At 35.2% G+C, this 22,168-nt stretch overlaps 1 protein-coding gene across 4 annotated transcripts in view; it reads left to right on the top strand.

Moving 5' to 3' along the window:
- The window catches only part of LOC131928124 (MYCBP-associated protein), a 29,154-nt gene that overhangs the window by 2,634 nt on the left and 4,352 nt on the right, over positions 1-22,168 (top strand). For 2 of the 4 annotated variants that reach the window (XM_059284059.1, XM_059284057.1), the window contains exons 1-17: positions 9,401-9,568; positions 13,786-13,931; positions 14,155-14,249; positions 15,129-15,196; positions 16,059-16,168; positions 17,117-17,279; positions 17,866-17,985; positions 18,381-18,444; positions 18,752-18,834; positions 19,297-19,418; positions 19,990-20,141; positions 20,324-20,441; positions 20,766-20,873; positions 21,060-21,132; positions 21,355-21,441; positions 21,634-21,734; positions 21,901-22,047. In XM_059284059.1, the coding sequence (XP_059140042.1) occupies positions 9,436-9,568; positions 13,786-13,931; positions 14,155-14,249; positions 15,129-15,196; positions 16,059-16,168; positions 17,117-17,279; positions 17,866-17,985; positions 18,381-18,444; positions 18,752-18,834; positions 19,297-19,418; positions 19,990-20,141; positions 20,324-20,441; positions 20,766-20,873; positions 21,060-21,132; positions 21,355-21,441; positions 21,634-21,734; positions 21,901-22,047 (1,890 nt within the window). In that variant the 5' untranslated portion in view covers positions 9,401-9,435. Of the gene's footprint in view, positions 1-9,400; positions 9,569-12,419; positions 12,437-13,380; positions 13,604-13,785; positions 13,932-14,154; positions 14,250-15,128; positions 15,197-16,058; positions 16,169-17,116; positions 17,280-17,865; positions 17,986-18,380; positions 18,445-18,751; positions 18,835-19,296; positions 19,419-19,989; positions 20,142-20,323; positions 20,442-20,765; positions 20,874-21,059; positions 21,133-21,354; positions 21,442-21,633; positions 21,735-21,900; positions 22,048-22,168 lie in introns of those variants that run through there. The other 2 variants (XM_059284058.1, XM_059284060.1) reach the window with 2 other exon arrangements.

Genomic DNA, 22,168 nt, shown 5'->3' with positions numbered 1-22,168 from the left:
ATGTTAAAATACCCGTAACCTCAAACTGCCTCAACATAGATGGTTACATTAAGTTTATTTTACAACATTGAAAAATTCCACTTTGGGAAACTAGTTTTTACTTTCTTGTATACTAAGTATAGCTGAAGTTTTACACCTCGACGTTTTACACCTCCCTGAGTCTGAAAGACACTGTTTTGCAATTTTGTCCGTATGTCTGTGTGTGTATGTATGTATGTGTGTATGTATGTCTGTGAACATGATAACTTGAATACCCTTATAGCTAGGTTGATCAAATTTCATATATAATAAAAAATTATATAAGGATAATAAAATATCAAATTTGTAGTTCTGTATCAACTTTTCAGTGATTTCCGGTACCCGTATGTGGAGCTTGAGTACTGTTTCAGATAGATAAACGAAATTTCACATATAAGTAAAAGATTTAATTCTCTGCCTACTGTCAAATTTTGAGTAATTTACGCTGACCAGAAGTGGTACTTTACGCTATTTCTGATTACTCAAAAAACACATGAATTTATAAAGTACTAATAATCTGCACTATTATGCACATATTGTTTGCTGTTCATTTGATGAACAATTTTTTTTACAAGATTCTATTCTATTTTAAAATGTTTAAGTATATAAAAACTGATTAAGAGCGTGTCTATATCCCAAATTACCATCCTGTAGTGTTATATAAGAATATGCCAGAATTTTTAGGGGAGATCACGCTTTATTTAATTTGACAATAAATTCAATAATTCAATGTTGTTTTTTCAAATTATTCATGGTACAACTTTTACTTTGATTTGCCAGATGTAAGCCTAGATTGAAAAGAAATACATGTGTGTAACGTCCCCTATCTATCAGCCAAATAGACGGTGAACGTCCCCGGATTCTTTTTTCGGGATCATATGCAAATGCCTTACGGCCTAAGTGGATGAACACTAACACAACGGCACACTAGGGCTCGAATTCTATGTCTAGGGTAAACTAGTGATACTATTGTAATTAACACTCATCCAATCTACATACAACTTTAATCAGCGAACACAGTTGTGGCAAAACACAAGGTTGAACTAGTTAAAATATTTAATGTATAAAATATCAAAACTCAACTTACAAAATGTAGGAAAAACACTATCACAGATTTCTACACTGTCTAAATAACTACAGGCCACACAACACTGCTATAGCTTCTGGAATAACTCAGCGACGAGTAATATTATACTAGAAGCCTAAATCAACTTAAGAAAGCAAGGCACACACAGGACTTAATTTCTCTCACGTTCAAATGGTCAGAGTCTATAGCCGGACAATATGGACGGCCTGGTCTGATCAAGGTAAAATCGCCCTGTAGACTGCCTCGTGTTGCGAGTGTGCGGGGCAATTAAAGACTTCTGCAACAGGGGAGATTATCCTCAACTCATGTAGCCATTGGTTGGGATAGTCATCTGACCAGAATCATTCAATCAGATCTTAATGGAAAATTTCTATATCTTAGACTCCTTAATAAGTCAGTGGAAATTTTCCGGTTGTTGCACAATCACTCCATATAAGGAATTATACAATGTCAAAATAAAAATAGAACCTGACTCGACCTAAGTAGGTCACATCCCCTCCCTTTTTGGAAGTGACAGATAGGTTCCACAAAAACATACATAAGGAACCAATCTGGCAATGAAATAAAAAAAATGTTTTACAAATGTAGGCAATCAAAATCATAATACCAGATGAAAATATCCCTGAACATAAAAGGGAAGTAACTCCAACTTTTACAATTGGTAAAAGGGAAGTAACCCTTCAAAAAGTAATTATACATCAAAATCCCTCAAAAAAGGGTATTACAATTTTTCCATGAGGATATTAAAAGTGGTAAACCCGCCAGGGTAAGACCTTTATTTCAATGACTAGCTACAATATCAATTGAGTCATAAGAGACATATTATTATAAAAGATTACATAGAATCAAAAACCACCTTTAATTAAGGTTCACCTGGAAATAAACAAAATATTCAATAGAATTGGAATTTTGTAAAAAATCAAAAATCATACCACTCATTTCCATGTTAAAACACAACACTTGTGTGTGGTCTTAATGAACCACAAAACATGTCACATGATTAATGTGTGCAATAAGATTTTACATCCTTGACAAACAATCAGCCACAACATTATCACTACCCTTAATGTGTGAAATTTCCAGATTAAAATTTTGGAAATATAAGCACCACCTCAATATTCTTTGATTTGTCTGTCCTAACTTAGAGGTAAATTTCAGGGGATCATGGTCAGAAAACACTCTGACTGGATTGGTTGAAGAAGAGACATAGACTTCAAAATGTTGTAATGACAAAACCAAAGCTAAAGCCTCTTTTTCAATAGTAGAAAAATTCTTTTGGTTTTCATTTAACTTCCTGGAAAAAAAGGCAATGGGATGGTCAATTCCCATGTTGTCTTCTTGAAATAGGACTGAGCCAATGGCTAAGTTGCTAGCATCAATGGCAAGTTTAAAGGGCTTGCTGAAATCTGGCGCAGCCATAACAGGAGCATTAGATAGGAATGACTTAATGGTTAAAAAAGCTTCTTGACATTTATTTGACCATTTAAACTCAACACCCTTTTTCAATAATGCAGTAAGAGGTTCAGCAATAGCTGAAAAGTTTTGACAGAACCGTCTATAGTAACCAGCCATCCCAAGGAACTTTTTGATCTCTTTACAATTTTTGGGAGGTGGTAACCTTACAATAGCATCTACTTTAGCTTCAATGGGCCGAACTTGGTTCGTTCCCACTTGATAACCCAAATAGGTAATTGAAGCTTTACAGAAATCACTTTTATGTAAGTTTACAGTAAAATTCACTTCAGACAATTTTCTAAAAAGGTTAGTCAACTGAACAATATGTTCTTCAAAAGTATTAGAAAATACAACTATATCATCTATGTAGGCCTCACATTGGTCTATGTCAGCAATGACAGAGTTAATGACTCTCTGGAAAGTTTGACCAGCATTTCGCATACCAAAGGGCATACGTTTGTATCTATAAAAACCATTAGGGGTTACAAAAGCAGATATTTCTTTTGCACGGTCAGATAAGGGGATTTGCCAGTATCCTGAAAGTAAATCAATTTTGGAAATTATCTTAGCCTGACCAACTTTATCAATAACGTCCTCTATCCGAGGTAATGGATAGGAATCAGCTTTGGTGAGCGCATTCACCTTCCTAAAGTCGGTCACAAACCTGAAAGATCCACCGTCTTTCGGTACTAGGAGACATGGGGAACTCCAGTTGCTGAAACTGGGCTCAATGATATCATTCTTGAGCATATAGTCAATTTCATCCTTTATCAAAGCAGCTTTTTCCGGGTTAACTCTATAGGGGTGTTGTTTAATGGGTTTTGCGTCACCTACGTCTACATCATGAGGTGGAACCTTCGCTTCTTTGGGGACATCCCCAAAAATAGAGGGAAATGTCTCAAATAACTGAGACAATCTATGGCTTTCCTCTGTGGACAAATGCATAAGGTGGACATTCAAATTATCTAAAAAGGAAGAATTTACCAATTTTGGGGGTTTCAATTTATCATGTATCACATCATCAGAAACATTTGAACATACAGGTAAAGTAATTTTAGCTGTGGAATGAAAATTGTTACAATTATCATAATACTTTTTCGGTGAGTTAACATGATACACTGTCTGTTTCTTTCTTCTGTCGGGCGTATTGACAACATAGTTCAAATCACTTAATTTTGAATGCACAGTAAAGGGTCCACAATATCTCAAGGATAACGCATTGTTCAGATTAGGCACTAGCACAAGAACTTTGTCGCCTGGATTGAATGTTCGTTTACAAGAACTCTTATCATACAGTCCTTTCATTCTCACTTGGGCCTTTCTTAAGTTCTTGTGAGCCATTTCGCACACGGCTTTCAGTCGAACGTGAAAATCGTCAAAGTTTTCCACAGGATGATCGCTGGTACCTGTCCACTGTTCGTGGATCAGCTTCAGGGGACCTCGGACAGAATGTCCAAACACAAGTTGAAAAGGCGAGTAGCCTAAAGAGTCCTGGACACAGTCCCTCGCAGCGAAAATAATCCAAGGAACCGTCTCATCCCATTGGGTGTTACTGTTAGCGAACGTTCTTAGCATGGTTTTGAGGGTTTGGTGGAACCTCTCAAGTACGCCTTGAGACTGAGGGTGGTAGGCTGAGCTGGTGATGTGGGTAACGCCTAGCTTGGCTAGTGCTTCCTGAAAATGGTGACTGGTGAAGTTGCTGCCTTGATCTGTTTGCACGATTCTAGGTAATCCAAAGGTAGTGAAGAACCGGGTCATGGCTCTGACTACAGTCTTTGCCTTAATGTTCCGTAAGGGAATCGCCTCGGGAAAACGGGTACTTGAACACATAAAGGTAAGTAGGTACTCGTTGCCCGCCTTGGTTTTAGGCAAGGGACCTACACAGTCCATGACGATTTTTGAAAAGGGTTCTTCTAATACAGGAATCGGACTCAAAGGGGCCCTAGGAATTGTCTGGTTTGGCTTTCCGGCCAACTGACAGTTCGAGCAACTTCTGCAGTAACGCGACACATCTTTTCTCATTCTGGGCCAAAAGAACAGTTCTTTGATCTTCGCCGTCGTTTTAGTGACTCCTGGGTGCGCTGACATTGGATGGTCATGTGCCAGCTTAAGTATTTCATGCCGATAAGGTGGAGGGACCCACAGCTGGTTTCTACCCAACCATGGTTCGGCTGGTGAGGCAATCACTGGTATAGCGCGACGAAAGAAGAGGCCGTTCTCGGAGAAATATTCTCCATCGTCAGATGATAGAGATTTTTCGACCGTTGCTTTGAGTTCTGCGTCGACTTGTTGAGCTTTAATGATGTCTTCCTGAGATATCCTCAGGGGTAAGCCCAGACTTGTGTTTTCTGGAAGCATAGACTCCAATTTGGGAGTCGAATTTCTTGACGATGATGGTAGGTGTGGTTCAGACGTTATGTCAGCCAATTGTTTGGTTTGGCTTCTTGTCACCGCGCATGCAGGATACAGTTCATTATCATTATCTGGAACTGTTGACAAAGGGTCTGAAACCGTACAGGGGTATACTTTGTTTCCCGCAAGGTCATTCCCTAGAAGTAGGTGTACTCCTGGGACAGGAATACTATCTATCACACCTAAAATGACCTCACCTTCGACGAGATGATGTTTCAGGGCAAACTTGTGTAGAGGGACTACAGTAGATTTTGTCCCCACTCCCTGGATAATGGAAATCCTTCCGGTGTTCGTCTCAGGTGTAATGTCCATTGAACTTTTCAAAAGGAGTTATTGTGACGCTCCTGTGTCTCTTAGGACGGTGATATTCCGCTGAGACAACGGATCACCTGGTTTGCTAATGATGGCTTCGGCAATAAAAGATGAAAAGTCAACTTTTCTCGATCCCTCGAGATCGGTAGACTCGGAAGAAACTGGATGGTGGCGAGAACAGTCAAAATGTGACTGCACATAATGTGTGGAGACTTGACTACCTTCTTGCGGACACTTAGGGTTAGAGTCCTTTAGAATTCTAGAGTTCATAGTTGAACTGGCTGCTTGAGGGGGTAGAGCATAGTGCGCAGAAGTACGCACCACCTCTCTGTTATATTGACGACGTTTGTAACAGTCCTTGACAAGATGACCAGGCCTTTTGCAGAACTGGCATACTGCTCGACGATTGAGAGTTGATCTTGGTTTCTCTCTGGACTGTAATGCCTTCACGTGTTGGCCAACAGGAGGATTGCTGCCAAAAAGGGGAAGCACAGGGTTGAGGCGGTTTCCTGACACTGGTGGTTTCTTATGCACCAACATATATGTGTCAGCCGACTCAGCAGCCTTCTGGATGTCAGTTATCTTGTTATCCAGTATGTGTAGTCGTATCTCTTCAGGCAGGGACGATAGGAATTCTTCCCTTAGGATAAGTGACCTGAGTTTCTCAAACTCAGAAACTTCCTCAGAGTGTAGCCACCTTGAGAATATTTTCTCCTTTTCAAAGAGAAATTCCACATATGATTGAGTGGGTGACTTGCGGAGTGTTCGGAATTTTGTCCGATAGGCCTCGGGCGTCAGTGCGTAGGCCTTCAAAATGGCAGTCTTGACCAAACTATAGTTATTTTGAACGTCGTGAGAGAGTGCCTGGTATGTTTTTGCAGCTTTCCCAGTAAGGACCGAACTCAATAAAGCAGTAATGGAAGTTTCGGGCCATTCACATGTCTTCGCTAAACTCTCAAATGAGTTAAAGAAAACGACCAAATCTGTTTCATCAAATTTAGGAACTAATTTCCCAAATTTGGCAATCACTTGCCCTACCGACAACTTTTTTGGATCTACCGGAGAAGTGACATCACTAACTTGACCAAACTCTAATTCCAACCTCCTCTTATCTAAAGCAATTTTAGCCTCTAACTCCTTTTCTTTTAATAAAAGCTCTCTCTCTTCTAGAGATTTCTCCTCGCGGAGTAATACATCCGCCAACAAACTTTCATCAAATACACCTTCATTAATGAAATGAACAACAATTTTATCTCTCAACACCTCTGACTTCTGCGTAACAGAATAATCCAATTTCAATTCCTTAACAACACTAACCAAAACTTTTCTACTCAACTTCTCTACATCTTCAACCGTGGGATTAGCCAAAAAAGATTCCATGACGCTAACTTTCAAATCACAACAAGCCTAGGTTCACTAATTTAACACGGTGCGTTGGGCCGTGTACTTGACCTCTTCAATCTAGGACGACACGTCTGGCTATTGACCTAGATACCTCTATGCTTGCGCGCGTTGTAAGAACACTGCGCTACTGGATATAAAAACAACTAAATCCAACTAACCTTAGTATTTAACTGATATGACCAACAACTGGAACGACAGATTAAATCTCGGCGAGCCCCCACTTTGTAACGTCCCCTATCTATCAGCCAAATAGACGGTGAACGTCCCCGGATTCTTTTTTCGGGATCATATGCAAATGCCTTACGGCCTAAGTGGATGAACACTAACACAACGGCACACTAGGGCTCGAATTCTATGTCTAGGGTAAACTAGTGATACTATTGTAATTAACACTCATCCAATCTACATACAACTTTAATCAGCGAACACAGTTGTGGCAAAACACAAGGTTGAACTAGTTAAAATATTTAATGTATAAAATATCAAAACTCAACTTACAAAATGTAGGAAAAACACTATCACAGATTTCTACACTGTCTAAATAACTACAGGCCACACAACACTGCTATAGCTTCTGGAATAACTCAGCGACGAGTAATATTATACTAGAAGCCTAAATCAACTTAAGAAAGCAAGGCACACACAGGACTTAATTTCTCTCACGTTCAAATGGTCAGAGTCTATAGCCGGACAATATGGACGGCCTGGTCTGATCAAGGTAAAATCGCCCTGTAGACTGCCTCGTGTTGCGAGTGTGCGGGGCAATTAAAGACTTCTGCAACAGGGGAGATTATCCTCAACTCATGTAGCCATTGGTTGGGATAGTCATCTGACCAGAATCATTCAATCAGATCTTAATGGAAAATTTCTATATCTTAGACTCCTTAATAAGTCAGTGGAAATTTTCCGGTTGTTGCACAATCACTCCATATAAGGAATTATACAATGTCAAAATAAAAATAGAACCTGACTCGACCTAAGTAGGTCACATGTGCATAGAAATGATTTCTGTGTTTAATAAAAATCATAACTTATCTAGATTTAGCCATTTTTATATTTAAGGCTGTTACCATAAAAATTTAATTTATGAAAAGTCTTACAACATAAAATGAGTTATCTACCTTAGTCAGTTTGCAATGAGTAAACTAAAAAAGGTGGATCAGATATTTAAAGTGTAGTGTTGAATAAAACAATGGTGCTATTCCTCTCTCAAATGTAAATTTAATCTGTTTCTGAAAATCTGAGCCTATAAAGAGATAGTGTGGTCAGTCAGCTCTATGCCCAGCCATCTTTACCTAACCCTAATGGAAGTCAGGTATTCATGAGAGCTGGGTGGACTCAGGGACTTCCTACTGACTGTAGGTTGGGTTTAAACTCACAACTTTAAGACTAGCAGTCATGTGCTCAACCACACAGGCTCAATGTTACTATTTTAAGGGGTAAACATTTTTTGACAAAAGATACAAAACAATATAATTAAGGAAAATCATTTATTTTTTCTTTTATAGTGCATTATTACATAAAAGCTTGTTACTAAAATGTTTTTATGCATTTCTTCTTACAGTGCATTTATTATAATCCATAAATATGAATAGTCAAAAAGGTCATGTGACAAATTGAACTGGTCAAACAAGGACCATGTCAAAATGGTGCATCACAAAAGAGCTACCTCCATCAATAAGACCTTCCATAAAAGCGCCCCCTCCCATTAACTGTGTAAACAAAAGACTTTCTAGCACACCATTGCCAGTTCACTTTGTTCTCCTTAAACATATAGTTATAGTTTCCAATACACCCTGCATTACACAAAGTCTAAAACAAATTCTTTGATCCCCTTTTCTAATCAATTTTCTGGACTCATGTGAATCCCCCTTTCCTCGATCTCTTTCCATATACCTACAATATTTTTATGTCCAAAATTATAAATTTCAAAACATATTTTAAACATCTAAAGACTTCAGCACAATACCACTTCATTATTCAGTCTTTTATCTTTTAATTACTTTCTCACACTGCACAATTTTAATATGCCTTGAAATCTAACACCTCTTTAGAGAAAAAAAAAAGAAACCTTCTTTCTTTATTGAAGCAAGCTTGCACAGGTTAGACCTAGCTATTGTTTTCATTCAGATTACAATTGCTCAGGAAGAAATTAAAAAGAAATAAGGAAATTACCTGGTGAAATTTTTTCTCTCTTTTGGGTTAAGGGAGGTGGGGCGGTTCTAGAGGGGACCCTGATAAGGTCCCAGTAATTGCAGACAATGCCGTTACAGTTGTCTGTTAATTCAACACAGATTTCAGTGACTCTAGATTTCTATTTGTTTCAGTGCAGTTAAATTAATGGATAGATTCTGTTTGGCCTTTTGTATAGTCTAAAAATTTAGTCAACTATCAGGAAATGTTTGTTGTTTTTCAAAAAAAGTTTTTAAGTACAAAATAAAGTTGACTTAATTAAGAGGTACACAGATACGCTATTAGTACTGTTACCTTTTTAAATAATTATATGTAAAAACTTTTAAAAACTGTTTTTAATTAATAAGTTCTAGAACATTTAATTTTAATTAAAACTATTTAAAAATTCTGATAAACATTATTTTATTTTTTATACAAAAGTGAAAAGGGAGTCTTTAAACTATTTAAAATATATATTTCTGTGTGGAATTTTAGTTATTTATTTTTTATAAAATGCAACTAAACCTAAAACATTAATTTTAATAAATTACAAAATTAGCTCTTCCTAATTTAATATGGATATTAAACGAAGTTCATCGGTTGAGCTAAACCTACCCCAAAATGTTAAAATATTTGAGAAAAGCAGAAGATATTCCATGTTTTCTGGAGAAACTTCAAAGAAGTTTGTTGTTGGAGGTAATCTTTTGGGTAAGTTATTGTTTGGAAGAGGTAATCTTTTGGGTAAGTTATTGTTTGGAAGAGGTAATCTTTTGGGTAAGTTATTGAAATTAGTATTGTTGGTGGAGGTAATCTTTTGGGTAAGTTACTGTTGTTGGAGGTAATCTTTTGGGTAAGTTATTGTTTGATGGAGGAGGTAATTTTTGGATAAGCTACCGTTGGGGAGGTAATCTTTTAGGTAAGTTATTGTTTAGTGGAGGTAATCTTTAGGGTAAGTTATTGTTTGGTGGAGGTAATCTTTTGGGTAAGTTATTGTTTGGTGGAGGTAATCTTTTGGGTAAGTTATTGTTTGGTGGAGGTAATCTTTTGGGTAAGTTATTGTTTGGAAGAGGTAATCTTTTGGGTAAGTTACTGTTGTTGGAGGTAATCTTTAGGGTAAGTTACTTTTGGGGGAGGTACTTTTGTGTGTGGGTAAGGTTATGTTGTCGGGGGTATGCGTTTGGGTAAGTGATTGCTGTTGAGGTTATTAAGTTTTTGAGTAAGTTATCGTTTGTGGAAGTGTAGTCTATATTACTAAAAAAAAGTCCCAAGACAAACTCATCCTTCCCCCACCCACAAAATATCCACGACATATCGGCCAGCCAAAAGTCTCACAAAAAATGGTTCTTGACAAAAAAAAAGTCATCAAACAAACAAACCCCCGACATACGGGCATATACATAGCATTCGATAAATCAGCTACGCTACCTGATTAGTTGGTCCACATAAACCATGTTCTCTATAATAGGAGCCAGTATGGCTCTTGAAGATATAGCTTCTAAAAACACCCGATATTTAAACAGGGTTTAAGTATGTCATAGGAGTTTGATACTGGACTTGCCTATTGTCAGGGGTTCTTGTTAGAAAAAGTCCTTTTGACGGTGGCTTTTTTTATCGCATATTAACGCGAACCTTTTTGTCGGCGCCTAAACGACAGGAACTGTTATGTCTCGTGCCTACATGATAGGAGCCTATTTGTCTGACGCGGCATTAGCCTAAGTGTCTAATCGTCGCGGTCTTAAAGCCGATTTTCTTTTGTCGTGTCCTTTTTGTCCTAAACCATTTTGATACGGTCGATGGGCCTTTTGTAACGGCCCATTTGGACGCTTCCCCTTCATGAGCAGATACATTTTTAAAAGAACCAAGTACATGTTTTCTCCTTTTATTTTCTTATTCAATTTCCTTTTTTTCCCATTTGTGTGTATGACTTTAGCCCTGGCCAATATGCCGCCTACTACAAAAGACCTTGAGTAAAAAAAAACAACATTTGTCGCTATATGAACGCTCGCCTTTCTGTTTTTGTTTATTCTTCTGTTTCTTTCTATTTGCCTGCCGTAGCACGCGCACCTGATTCAACCCACCAACTCCCCATATCCTTCACCAAACGTCCTCCACTTTACCTCACAAATAAAACGCCAAAGCCTACTTAATCCTTACAATGGAACCCCCCCGAGCTGTACTTGAAATACATAGCGGTTGTTATCAAATCTATACGGACGTCTGTTGTAGTCAATCCATATCAAGAATCCACATATCGACCGCCTCAGTACACCAGCTCTATACCTTACGGCTGCAGGGTTACATTTCTATTTGCTCTAACAGTGGTTCTAAAATACTACATTTACTTACCCAAGTATGTTGATTGTTCTATCAGAGTTTCTTCAGGCATCTTTTCCGGAAAGTCTACCCCCCCCCCCCCCGAAGACATGAAATTTATATAGAAAACATATACTTTTACTAGTGTCCGCCCCCGCCTCCCCGGAAGTTTTAGTCCGCCCCCTCCCCCTCCCCTAAAATATCAAGTGCCTCACGGAGAAAAAAAAGGCTGAAAGAAATACTTTGTTTTGTTTCCCAGCTAAGTAGAGTGGCCTTTTTCTATCAGCATCGTTGCTAGGTCTAGCTGAGTTTTCTAACATAACAGGGTTAAGTTTGTCATATCAGTAAATAAAAAAATACACAACATCAGTGAGAAAAAAACGCGCACGAAAAACTTAAGGTATGCAACTTATTTCCTAAAAAAGAAGTGTTATATATGCATAGACGCTCCACGCTGATTACATCGGATAATTAGCTACTGTTACCAAACGTAGTCTAATTTTGTTACTCTCAGTGTGCTACATCTAAATTTCACAAGAAAACAAAATTTTGACTCTTTACTATGCCTAGCTTATACATTATTCTTTTCGCTTGCTAAGTGCAAATGTCTTTTCCTACAAATGGATGGATGACAACACCCAGTGTTTCTTTCAGACTTTTTTCGCGGGGGGGGGGGGGGGGGCTAAATTTTTTTAGAGGGGTGGGGGCGGAATAAATTTTCCGACGGGCGGGGGGGGGGGGGGGGCGGCGGTCACTGGTAAAGTATATATTTTCTGTATAAATTCCATTTCGCTCGGGGAGGAAGACTTTCTTGGGGGGGGGGGGGGGGGGGCTGGAAGAAACTCTGACAACACCAAGCGTGTTATTTCATAAGTAGATTCCATGTAGCCTAGTCTACATATTTCACTTTTTGAAGACTTGCTATCTCGTCAGTTTATTCAATTCGAACTCGCCGATACAATGCTGATGTCATGTACGGAAAAGGATAGATAACACACACATGGCCATAAAAGCTAACGTGTTTGACAAACAGAAAGAAAGGTTGTAAATATTCTTCACTTAGCAACACACACACTTAGCCGGGAACCGCTGTTTCATTGTTATATTGACTTATAACTATCTGCCAAATCTGGACAGCTGTATTATGTTCTAGATCTAGAATCTACCCGCGTTACTGCTTTTAAAAAGTTGGAGCGAGCGAGTGCTTGAATAACATTTTTGTTATACAATCTAGATTCTGTGTGGGGATGTAGACAAACTGCAGTGGACTCGTATTCATTGTTATTGTTGTTCATTAAATCCATGGATAGACTAGATCTAGAACCTAGATCTATAATTAATAATTATATATAATAACTTAATAAGTCTGACGAACACATCGTGTTTATTCATGGCCGACTGTTTTTCTTCTGTTTATTCAACTGTTTCAATTCATTAAGATATAGATCTTGTAATTAAATATTTATAAAGTATAGGACAAAGCTAGATTTCTAGATCTACCCATTTTTTACTTTATCAACAAAGCATCGGATTTTTTTGTGTGTGGAATTGTATGGTTTTTAAATTTTACAAACAATCGGGATTTAGTATAATCATAAAAGTAATAATTATTAATTAGTATTAGGCCTATTGTATTAATATTATAATTGATATAATTGGCTTGTTGGTTTAGATGTATTACATTATTATTAAATTAATATTATTAATTATTATTAACAAAATAGGTACTGCCTTAAACTTTAAAGGGCACGCGCAGAGGGTTGTTATTTTAATTGATTATTTGCAAATTTAGATTTGATACCCAACCCACAGTATTGTATGCAGCTATTGTTTTCCTGTCCTCGGTAATTTGAGAATGTCCTATGTGTTGTCTTGGCTGAAGCAACTGCCGGTAACCTTACCAAGGGCAGTAATCACGGAGTTATCGTTATTGTTTTTATATTTAATGTATTTCTATATTCTAAAGGCAGTTATCTAATTTAAATAAAATACGAAAAAAAATTTGTAGGCTCATTGTGTCAATGATAATCAACTATTAAAATTGTATAAATATTTGAATTAAAAGTACTAAGCTTCTCTAAATAAACAGCTTGGTCAAAATGAATCACACTATGCATGATTGTGTTTAAATAACTTTTCTATCATAATCATAATAATTCAAAAATAAATTATAATATTTAATATTATTTATGCATAAATACTATTAGACTACATAGTAAATAAACAAAGTTCATGCATGAATATATTTATTGCCAAAATGAAAAGAACAGTTAAATAACAGATACCTGTCTGTTATAATTATTCTTCAAATGTAAATTAATGAGAAGTAAAAAATCAACTTGTACAAGATGTCTACCAAAGGCTCTGCAGCATCAAAACTACAGACAGCATCTTTAAAAGCCACAAAGATGTCTGTCTTTAATATAGCCAGTAAGACATTTGTTATTTTAAGCTTCATTTATTCAGTAACTAAAAAAAAGTATATATATTCTGAGGCCAACATATAATCACTGTAAGATTAAGAGATGAGATCAAGCAACAACAAATCAGGGAGTCCTACTTTTTTTAATTGCTTTTGTAGACAACCATTTTTAAATTTATTTTTTTCACAGATCGACTGAAGAAAAAAAGGGATGGAACTCCAGATAAATCAACCACGCCCACACAAGATTCAGATGACAGATTGACACCAGCTAAAAATGTCATCTGGAATGAAGAAATTGAGAAACTCCAGATTAAACAGGATGAGCTTATCAAGGTATTTAAATTTATTTAAATTTTTAAAACCTTTTTTCCAAAAACACTTTTTCAATAACATTTGTTTAAATTGCTGATTGTTTTATTTTAAGGATGTATACATTTTAGCGTCTGCTACTAAAAAAGCTTCTTCTTTGACTGTATCAAAGTTTTGTACCAGTATTCTTTAAGTTACTGTCTTGATATATTTGACATGGTTATCCCAAAACTTGTCTACTCTTAAGTTGCGACCACCACACCCTCCACCAGAGGAGAGAAAAATGGTGACCAGAAAAGTTCCTGTGAAAAAAGTGAAAATAGTTCCAGAGGAAGCTAAACCGTAAGTAGCAGAAGTTATTTATTTTAAAAACCTGGACAGTTTTCAAGGGAGATCACCGTAAGACAATTTTTTTTCTGATTTTATAACTTATTTAGTTATTTTGTACTTAGATGTGCTGATGGCCCAAAAACTTTGCAATAACCTTGTACTGTGGACTGTCAGCTCCTCCCTCTATAGACAGACAGCTCCTCCCACTGTCTACAGACAGCTCCTCCCACTTTTGTATCATCAGCTGATCACACTATAGACCAACAACTCCTCCCACTGTAGACAAGCAGCTCCTGTGACACATGTGTACAAACAACTCCTCCCACTGTGTACAAACAACTCCTACCACTGTGTACAAACAGCTCCTCCCACTGTGTACAAACAGCTCCTACCACTGTGTACAAAAAACTCCTACCACTGTGTACAAACAGCTCCTACCACTGTGTACAAACAACTCCTCCCACTGTGTACAAACAGCTCCTACCACTGTGTACAAACAGCTCCTCCCACTGTGTACAAACAGCTCCTCCCACTGTGTACAAACAGCTCCTCCCACTGTGTACAAACAACTCCTCCCACTGTGTACAAACAGCTCCTCCCACTGTGTACAAACAGCTCCTCCCACTGTGTACAAACAACTCCTACCACTGTGAACAGATAGCTCATCCTTAATATTTTTCCATACCATTAATATAAAATTATGTTGTGTATTCATGTCCACAATCAGACATTTTAAACTAAAAATTATTTAGATTTCTTAATAGATTTAAACATTAATGAATAAGAGGCTGCCGAAAGAATTATTATGTCTACAACTAATAATTTATATAATTTGATAGTTAATGAATGAAAACAACAGTTGACCATTTTGTTTATTTTAAACTCTACCAGTGCTACTCCGCCCAAGCCAAAATCTCCCAGTGGACATAACAGACCCATCAGCCCTGCTGATTACCTAGGTAAGATGCTTTCACTGTTTTAATACACTATAGCTTTGTGAATATATTATCAATGAAAATTACAATTTTTTTCCCCACAAAACATGGTTTTTACTTGTAGGGTATGCAGTTCTCATTAAACATGGTTTTTCTTGTGGCGGGTCCTCATTAAAACATTTTACTTGTAACATATGCAGTTCTTCATTAAACATGGTTTTTACTTGTAACATATGCAGTTCTTCATGAAACATGGTTTTTACTTGTGGTGGGTCCTCGTTAAACATGGTTTTTACTTGTAACATATGCAGTTCTTCATTAAACGTGGTTTTTACTTGTAACATATGCAGTTCTTCATTAAACATAGTTTTTACTTGTAACATATGCAGGCCCTCATTAAACATGGTTTTTACTTATGGCAAAGGTAGGTCATCAATAAATATGGTTTTTACATGTAACGTATGCAGTTCTATATTAAACATGGTTTTTACTTGTAGCATATGCAGGTCTTCAATAAATATGGTTTTTACTTGTAGGGTATGCGGTCCTCATTAAACATGGTTTTTACTAGTAATGAATGCAGTTCCTCATTAAACATGGTTTTTACTTGTAACGTATGCAGTTCTTCATTAAACATGGTTTTTATTTGCGGCATATGCAGGCCCTCATTAAACATGGTTTTTACTTATGGCATATGTAGGTACTCAATAAATATGGTTTTTACTTGTAGGGTATGCAGGTCCTCAATAAATATGGTTTTTACTTGTAGGGTATGCAGGTCCTTAATAAATATGGTCTTTACTTGCAGGGTATGCAGGTCCTCATTAAACATGGTTTTTACTAGTAATGAATGCAGTTCCTCAATAAATATGGTTTTTACTTACAGGGTATGCAGGCCCTCGTTATGATGAAAAAGGTAACGTCATCAATCACAGCCTTTTGGGGACGTATGAAGAATATCATCGCGAGGCAGTCAGAAGGGGAGATTTACTTGATGTAAGTTGACACTAAATGGGAATGTTTCTGTTTCCTTGGTAAAAAAGTTCCCTTTCAGAGCCATATTGCAGATGAAGTAGAGTTCATGTTTTTTAGCCTCGCCAAATGGAAATGGCTGTGGTTAGCTTTATAAAAAGTCACCAAACTTTACCTGACAACAAATACACATCAGAGTGGACTCTGCAAATTCCTATGGCTTCTTTCTCTTGTTTTCTTGATACTATTGCTGGCATGTAATTTTAACTGTAAAAAAATAATGATCTTAATTTCTTGAATGTGTAGGTAATTTCTTTTTCCATTCACATTTCCTGTACAAAACACTGCTTAAATAAAAGGCAAATTTTTAAAATTTAAGAAATTTATAAAATATAGATAGAAAATTGCAAGCAATGATGTTTAATTTCAATATACTATAGATCACCTGTACTTTTTAGCCATTATTGTTTTGTTTATGGGATTTGAAAAAAAAATACATTTTTTCTCAAATGTTTTTTGTTTATGCCACTGAAATTAGATAGAATTTTGAATTTAGTGTATCTGAAACAATTACAGATTAACAGCTAGGTCAGTATATATTTTGAAAATTTATTTTGTTCTGCTGGGTTAAGAAAACAAAACAGTTATTTGATTAGTTTTAAAATTATTTTCTTTATTTATCTGTTTGAAATTGTTACTTTTGTATTTATTTATGAGTTTATTTTCATTTAAGTGTTAAATTTATAATGTTAAAGCAGTTTATTTTAACTAAAAGTTTTCAATATTTAAAAGAAAAAAATTGTAATAACCATAGAATTTAAATATTTTAGAAATTAAAACCTGTAGCTTTTGAAATTTTAGTTGGAGTTGTTTCTTTATGGTAAATTCTTTTGCAATACTAATGCTTATAACAAAGAACAAAAAGTAGCTTTTAATATTTAACTATTAACTAGTTTTATAATTGTTGTCTAGATAATGCCTGTTCCAAAAGAAACAGACAGAAGACTGGATACACCATCTGTCAAGTATGAAAAGAAGAAAAAAACTGTAAAGCTGACTCATGATGAAAACAATGCCATCAATAATTGGAACCAGAAAATGAACGAAAGAAAACTACAACAGATTCACATCTCAAGTATGACATACCCTAACAAATAAAAAAAAATTGCATTAAAAACCCTTAATTCAGTTTACACATTTGAAAGTAGCTTATAGGTAATTTACATAAAAGAGCTGAACTACATGACGGCTAACTTCAGCTAACATGTAAAAAATAAATGAGAAAAATTCAGTTAGCCTGCCACCAGGAGATGTAACACTAATAAAAGCTTCCCATTTATTCTGTTTCACATTTTATTGTCATACCTTCAGTTTTGTTGGCCTATTTTCCTTTACCAAAATACTCCAAGTCATGGCTCCGATAACCCATAAGTCTCGAGTTTGAATCCTGGTTCATGTCAATAGACCGTCCCTGACTCCACCCAACTCTGATGGGTACCTGACTTACGTTAGGGAAAGTAAAGGCGGCTGGGCTTAGTGCTGACCACATTATCTCTTCATATGCCGAAGGTCACAGAAACAAGTGAACTCTACTTCACTTGCCCCATAAACCGTCAGGTTTGAAAGGAAACTTTACTTTACTTACTATGGCTCTGATACTAAACCAAAATTCCATGTAATGTGAAGAACACCCAGGTCATAAAGTGTTTATTTTTGTCGAGAGCTGCTCCAGAAACCAGTAGAAGATTTGGCCATGAACCAGGCAGACAACTACAGGGCCATTCAAGAGCAGAGGTACCTCATAGACAGGACCCTCCCTAAGGTGGATTATGGCAAAGGATGTAAGCTACTGCTCTAGTTGTTTGGTTTGATTTGTTAGTTCTTTATTCAACTTATGTTGAATAGCTGTGTAGTAGATTTTTATCACCTAATTATCACCTTAAAGTTAGGATTAAACTTTAGCATTTAAGAAATCAATTTCAGTGGTACTGACTAGCTATACAAGTATGATTTTCTACAGAGTAAACCCTTACAGCCAACAATAAAGCTCAGGTTTTGTCAACACTAAATGTCGTGAAATACAGTCAGCACTTATAATTCAACATTTAAAAAATGAAACACTTGTAATGAATTGAAAGGTTGAATTTACTTGTTATTTATGAACACATATCACTTTTAGTTGTTGTAGTATATCCTAACCCAACTATCAATCATATCAGTAACAATTTATTTTCAGATCGAATTGGAAGTGAATTCTGGAATCAACAAAGACTGTTGGGTGATGAAAATAATGGCATTCAGTAAGTCTTTATCCAAGTAAAATAACAACTTAAATATATTAGTAATTTAATTATGTTATATTTTTAACAACATTTAAGACTTAAACAAAATTGCCCAAACTTTATGTTTTCAAATTTTAAAGTGTTCAGAACTAAAGTTGATTTAATGAGAAAAGGGTTATGCTTTTCTTGATATGTAGATTTATTTACAATATTTGTCTCAACCCTCTAGTGCCAATCACATTTTTTTTAAAGCAACATCTATTAACAATTAGAAAACAATGATAAGCACTTTCATTTACTTATATTGATATTATTTTTATTTCAGCATGTCTTTAACTCAAGCTCAAAGAGGCTACCCACCCCCAGTGGAACATGTGGGTCTATCACAGCTAGGGAAGGCAGAGAAAGGTAAGTGATACAACATCTTGATTATGTCAACAGGGCAAGTATATCTGGTGTTGGGGTGACACGAAATTATAAACAGTTATTTGAAAAATAATGGAAAAATTAGCAATGTTATCGAAACAAAAAAAAGCTATTATCCATATCAAATTAACTAATGCTGATTCTAATCAACAACATATAGAGAAATAAAATAGAAAAAATTCAGAATTTAAAAATATTTAATTGAACTGACATTATCATCTGTACCTTGACACTGAATATCTTGCTACTGAGATTTTGTTGTATTATAATTGAAGATAAGAATCTATGGTCAACATTTAAACAATATAAAAGTAAAAAATTAATTTAAAAAAAAAAACAAAAAAACTGACAGTATAAAACTGACTACTGATAAAAGCAGGCATCAAACATAAAAACTTGAATTAAAAATAACAACCACTCACGTTTTTGCCTTCCACTGTACAGGTTGTGAGTGGCTTGGAAAGAAAAATTCCCATGTGAACTATCCCTGGCACAAGTCAGAGTTTCTCAACCAGAGACTCCAGCAGTTGCAGCCTTACATCCAGGAGCTTGACCCTTGGAAACCTGTATGTGTTTTTAATTAACATTTACCTCTTAGCTAAGGTATTAAAAGTTTATACATCATTAGGTACAGGGGGACACCACCTGGAATGTAGATGATACCAAATATTATATCATATATGTAGTAATTGGTATAGAAGGGTGACACACTGGGTTACTGCACTGCATGTATCACCCAACCCAGTGACCCTATTGTTTATTATACTTACACTCCGGTCTAAATGTGATAGATAGTAAAACTCAGTTCCTACCAGCTAAGTTATATACTGTTAAGCCAGCAACGTCCTTAGTCTAAGATACTAAGCAGATCAGTGGGGTAAAAACTCTAACTGGCTTAGAAGATATCTGTGTCATGGTTCACACAGTGCAGCATACTTTTAACACCTATTCCATGATGAGCATGTAAACAAACTAAATTACATCATGACAGTTTAGAGAGTATTTCAATCTTGCAAAACCTTGAGTATAATAGCTAGTACAAAATATTTTTTCTCCAAAACAGATATGCCTTTCAGATAACTACTTGTCATTATAGACTGTTGTCGTTATTAAATATATTTTTAAAATGATGTACAGGAGTTTGAATACCTGCAAATAGTGGGCAGCAACAAGCCGTATGAAAAGTCTATGGAGGAAGAGAAGTCTGAACAAGACTCCAGTGAAACTGACACATTTTTAGAAAGCTCAAAGCAAGAAACAGAAGGAGACAGTGATAAAAATCAGGAAAGGTTAATCAATTTTAAAAATAAAATAACAAAAAAGTTAATATTAATTTTATTAATCTAGAAGATTTTTAAAATTGTACAATCTATCTAATTTTAAAAGTAAAATGCTTTATTTTTCAAAAAAGTAGTCTTAACTACAAATGTAATAATGATCTAAACTAAAGTAAACAACAAATTATTTGCAGTATGGAAGATAACTCTTCTGGTCAAGATGAAAGTTTGCAAACAGTTTTTGGCCCTTCTCTTTTGTTTGCTGGTCAGCCTGCAAGGTGGATTGGAGACAGTAGCTCATTGAAGAATAAAGTAAGAATTATATCAATTTATACATTTAAATATAAAAAAAATACAAAAACAGAAGTATTTTTGTAACTATTTAAAATTTTTTTATTTAGATGTCATTGGTATTTTTAAAAATATTGATATATAATTTTTTAAATATCTCTATTAATATAAATTAACTATAGCATAACTGTACTTTTCCACATAATAAGGCCATTTTAAATAAACAACAAGTTAATATTTCTTGATTACAAAAGCATTTATTGTCTTAGTTCAAATATGTGATAACTATCACTTGGATTCTACAATTATGAAAAATTAAAACTCGTCTTTTTTTTCATCTTCTAGACAGCCATTGAAGCCAGGGTAACCTTTGAAGGCTTCACATGTGACAGGGTGACTTCCCTTCTGGAGCTCCACAATAATGGAACCACTGTCATTTACTATGACTGGAAGGTTTGTTTCACCAGTTTTGATCCAACCCAGCAACATTCATTGTTTTGTATTTCTTTTAATTTGTATGCTGTGTGACTTTCACAAAAATAATTTAAAGTGATTATTTCTCCCTTTAAAATATTTATTTCCGTAAATAGACCTAATTTGATTTTCATATTACATTTTCATTTTTAATTTTTTAAATAGAAAGTAGGGAAAGAGAACCCATTTGCTTTTGTTCAAAATGAAGTTCAAAGGTTTTACTTCAACACTGCTTCAGGTATGTTGATGAACAATTTTAAAAAGTTAAAAATCTTAATTCTTTACTTGTATAAAACTTATAAATGGCCTGTTGAGATTTATCTCCTAAAGTTTATGCAGTAGGCTATCTATGAAGCTTTTATATGTAAGTTAATGTTTGGGTTTAACAATATCTGTTTTTTTAATAATATAAATTACAACATTCAAGTAATTGTAATATTAATAAAAAATAATTCTGCAGGTGTAATATTACCTGGGGAATCTTTTAAATTCCCATTTGTTTTCAAGTCGCCTACTCCAGGGGTTTATACAGAACAATGGAAATTTGGTATTTGTTTTATTCTTCAGAGTTAAATATTTATGCTTTAAAATTTTAGAAGAATAGGATTAGTAAAAATGAGATAATAATTTAAATTAAATCTATGTAAATATATTAAAAAAGGAAATATTAGAATTTTTTTTTACAAAAAATGCTCAAATTGGTATTTGTAATTGAATACTTAATGGCCAACTTTTTTAGAAACTCGTCCATCTTTATGTGGAGGGGCAGCATTGTTGGTTACCCTACGTGGTGTTGCTATACAAGAAGACAAGTATAAGGAGCAAAGGGAAAAATTAGAAGTACAGAATTATTTAATGTTACTAATTAATTATAAATAACTTGATTGAATAATAATTTAATAAATATTTTAAATTTATTGTTTCGAGATTACATTTTTTTACTTATATTTTTTAATGTTGAGGCAAAACATTTATGATGCTAAGACTTGAATTTTCTGAAATTTAGAAAGAATTGCTTGAAAGACAAGCCAATGAGGCAGTCAAGCGTATCCTGTATGAGTTAGTGAATGGCATCAGAACTCCAGAAAGGTCACGGTCTCCTGTTGATGCCTACATTACTGAGGAGGAAATATTCAGCCGCAACAACCCAGCAGTAAGGAATTTTATAAAGAAAATAATTAAATGAAAAATAAAAAAATAAAAAGTGTTTAAATTCTTTAGGAAACAAATATTATGTTTAAATTTAAATAGATCCTCAATAGAATAAACGATAA

This window comes from Physella acuta, unplaced genomic scaffold (assembly GCF_028476545.2).
Source record: "Physella acuta isolate Inbredline_101_S28 unplaced genomic scaffold, ASM2847654v3 ptg001465l, whole genome shotgun sequence".
Taxonomy (NCBI): domain Eukaryota; kingdom Metazoa; phylum Mollusca; class Gastropoda; family Physidae; genus Physella; species Physella acuta.
The sequence above is the reverse complement of the archived record's forward strand: the minus strand, read 5'-3'. Positions and strand labels throughout refer to the sequence as shown.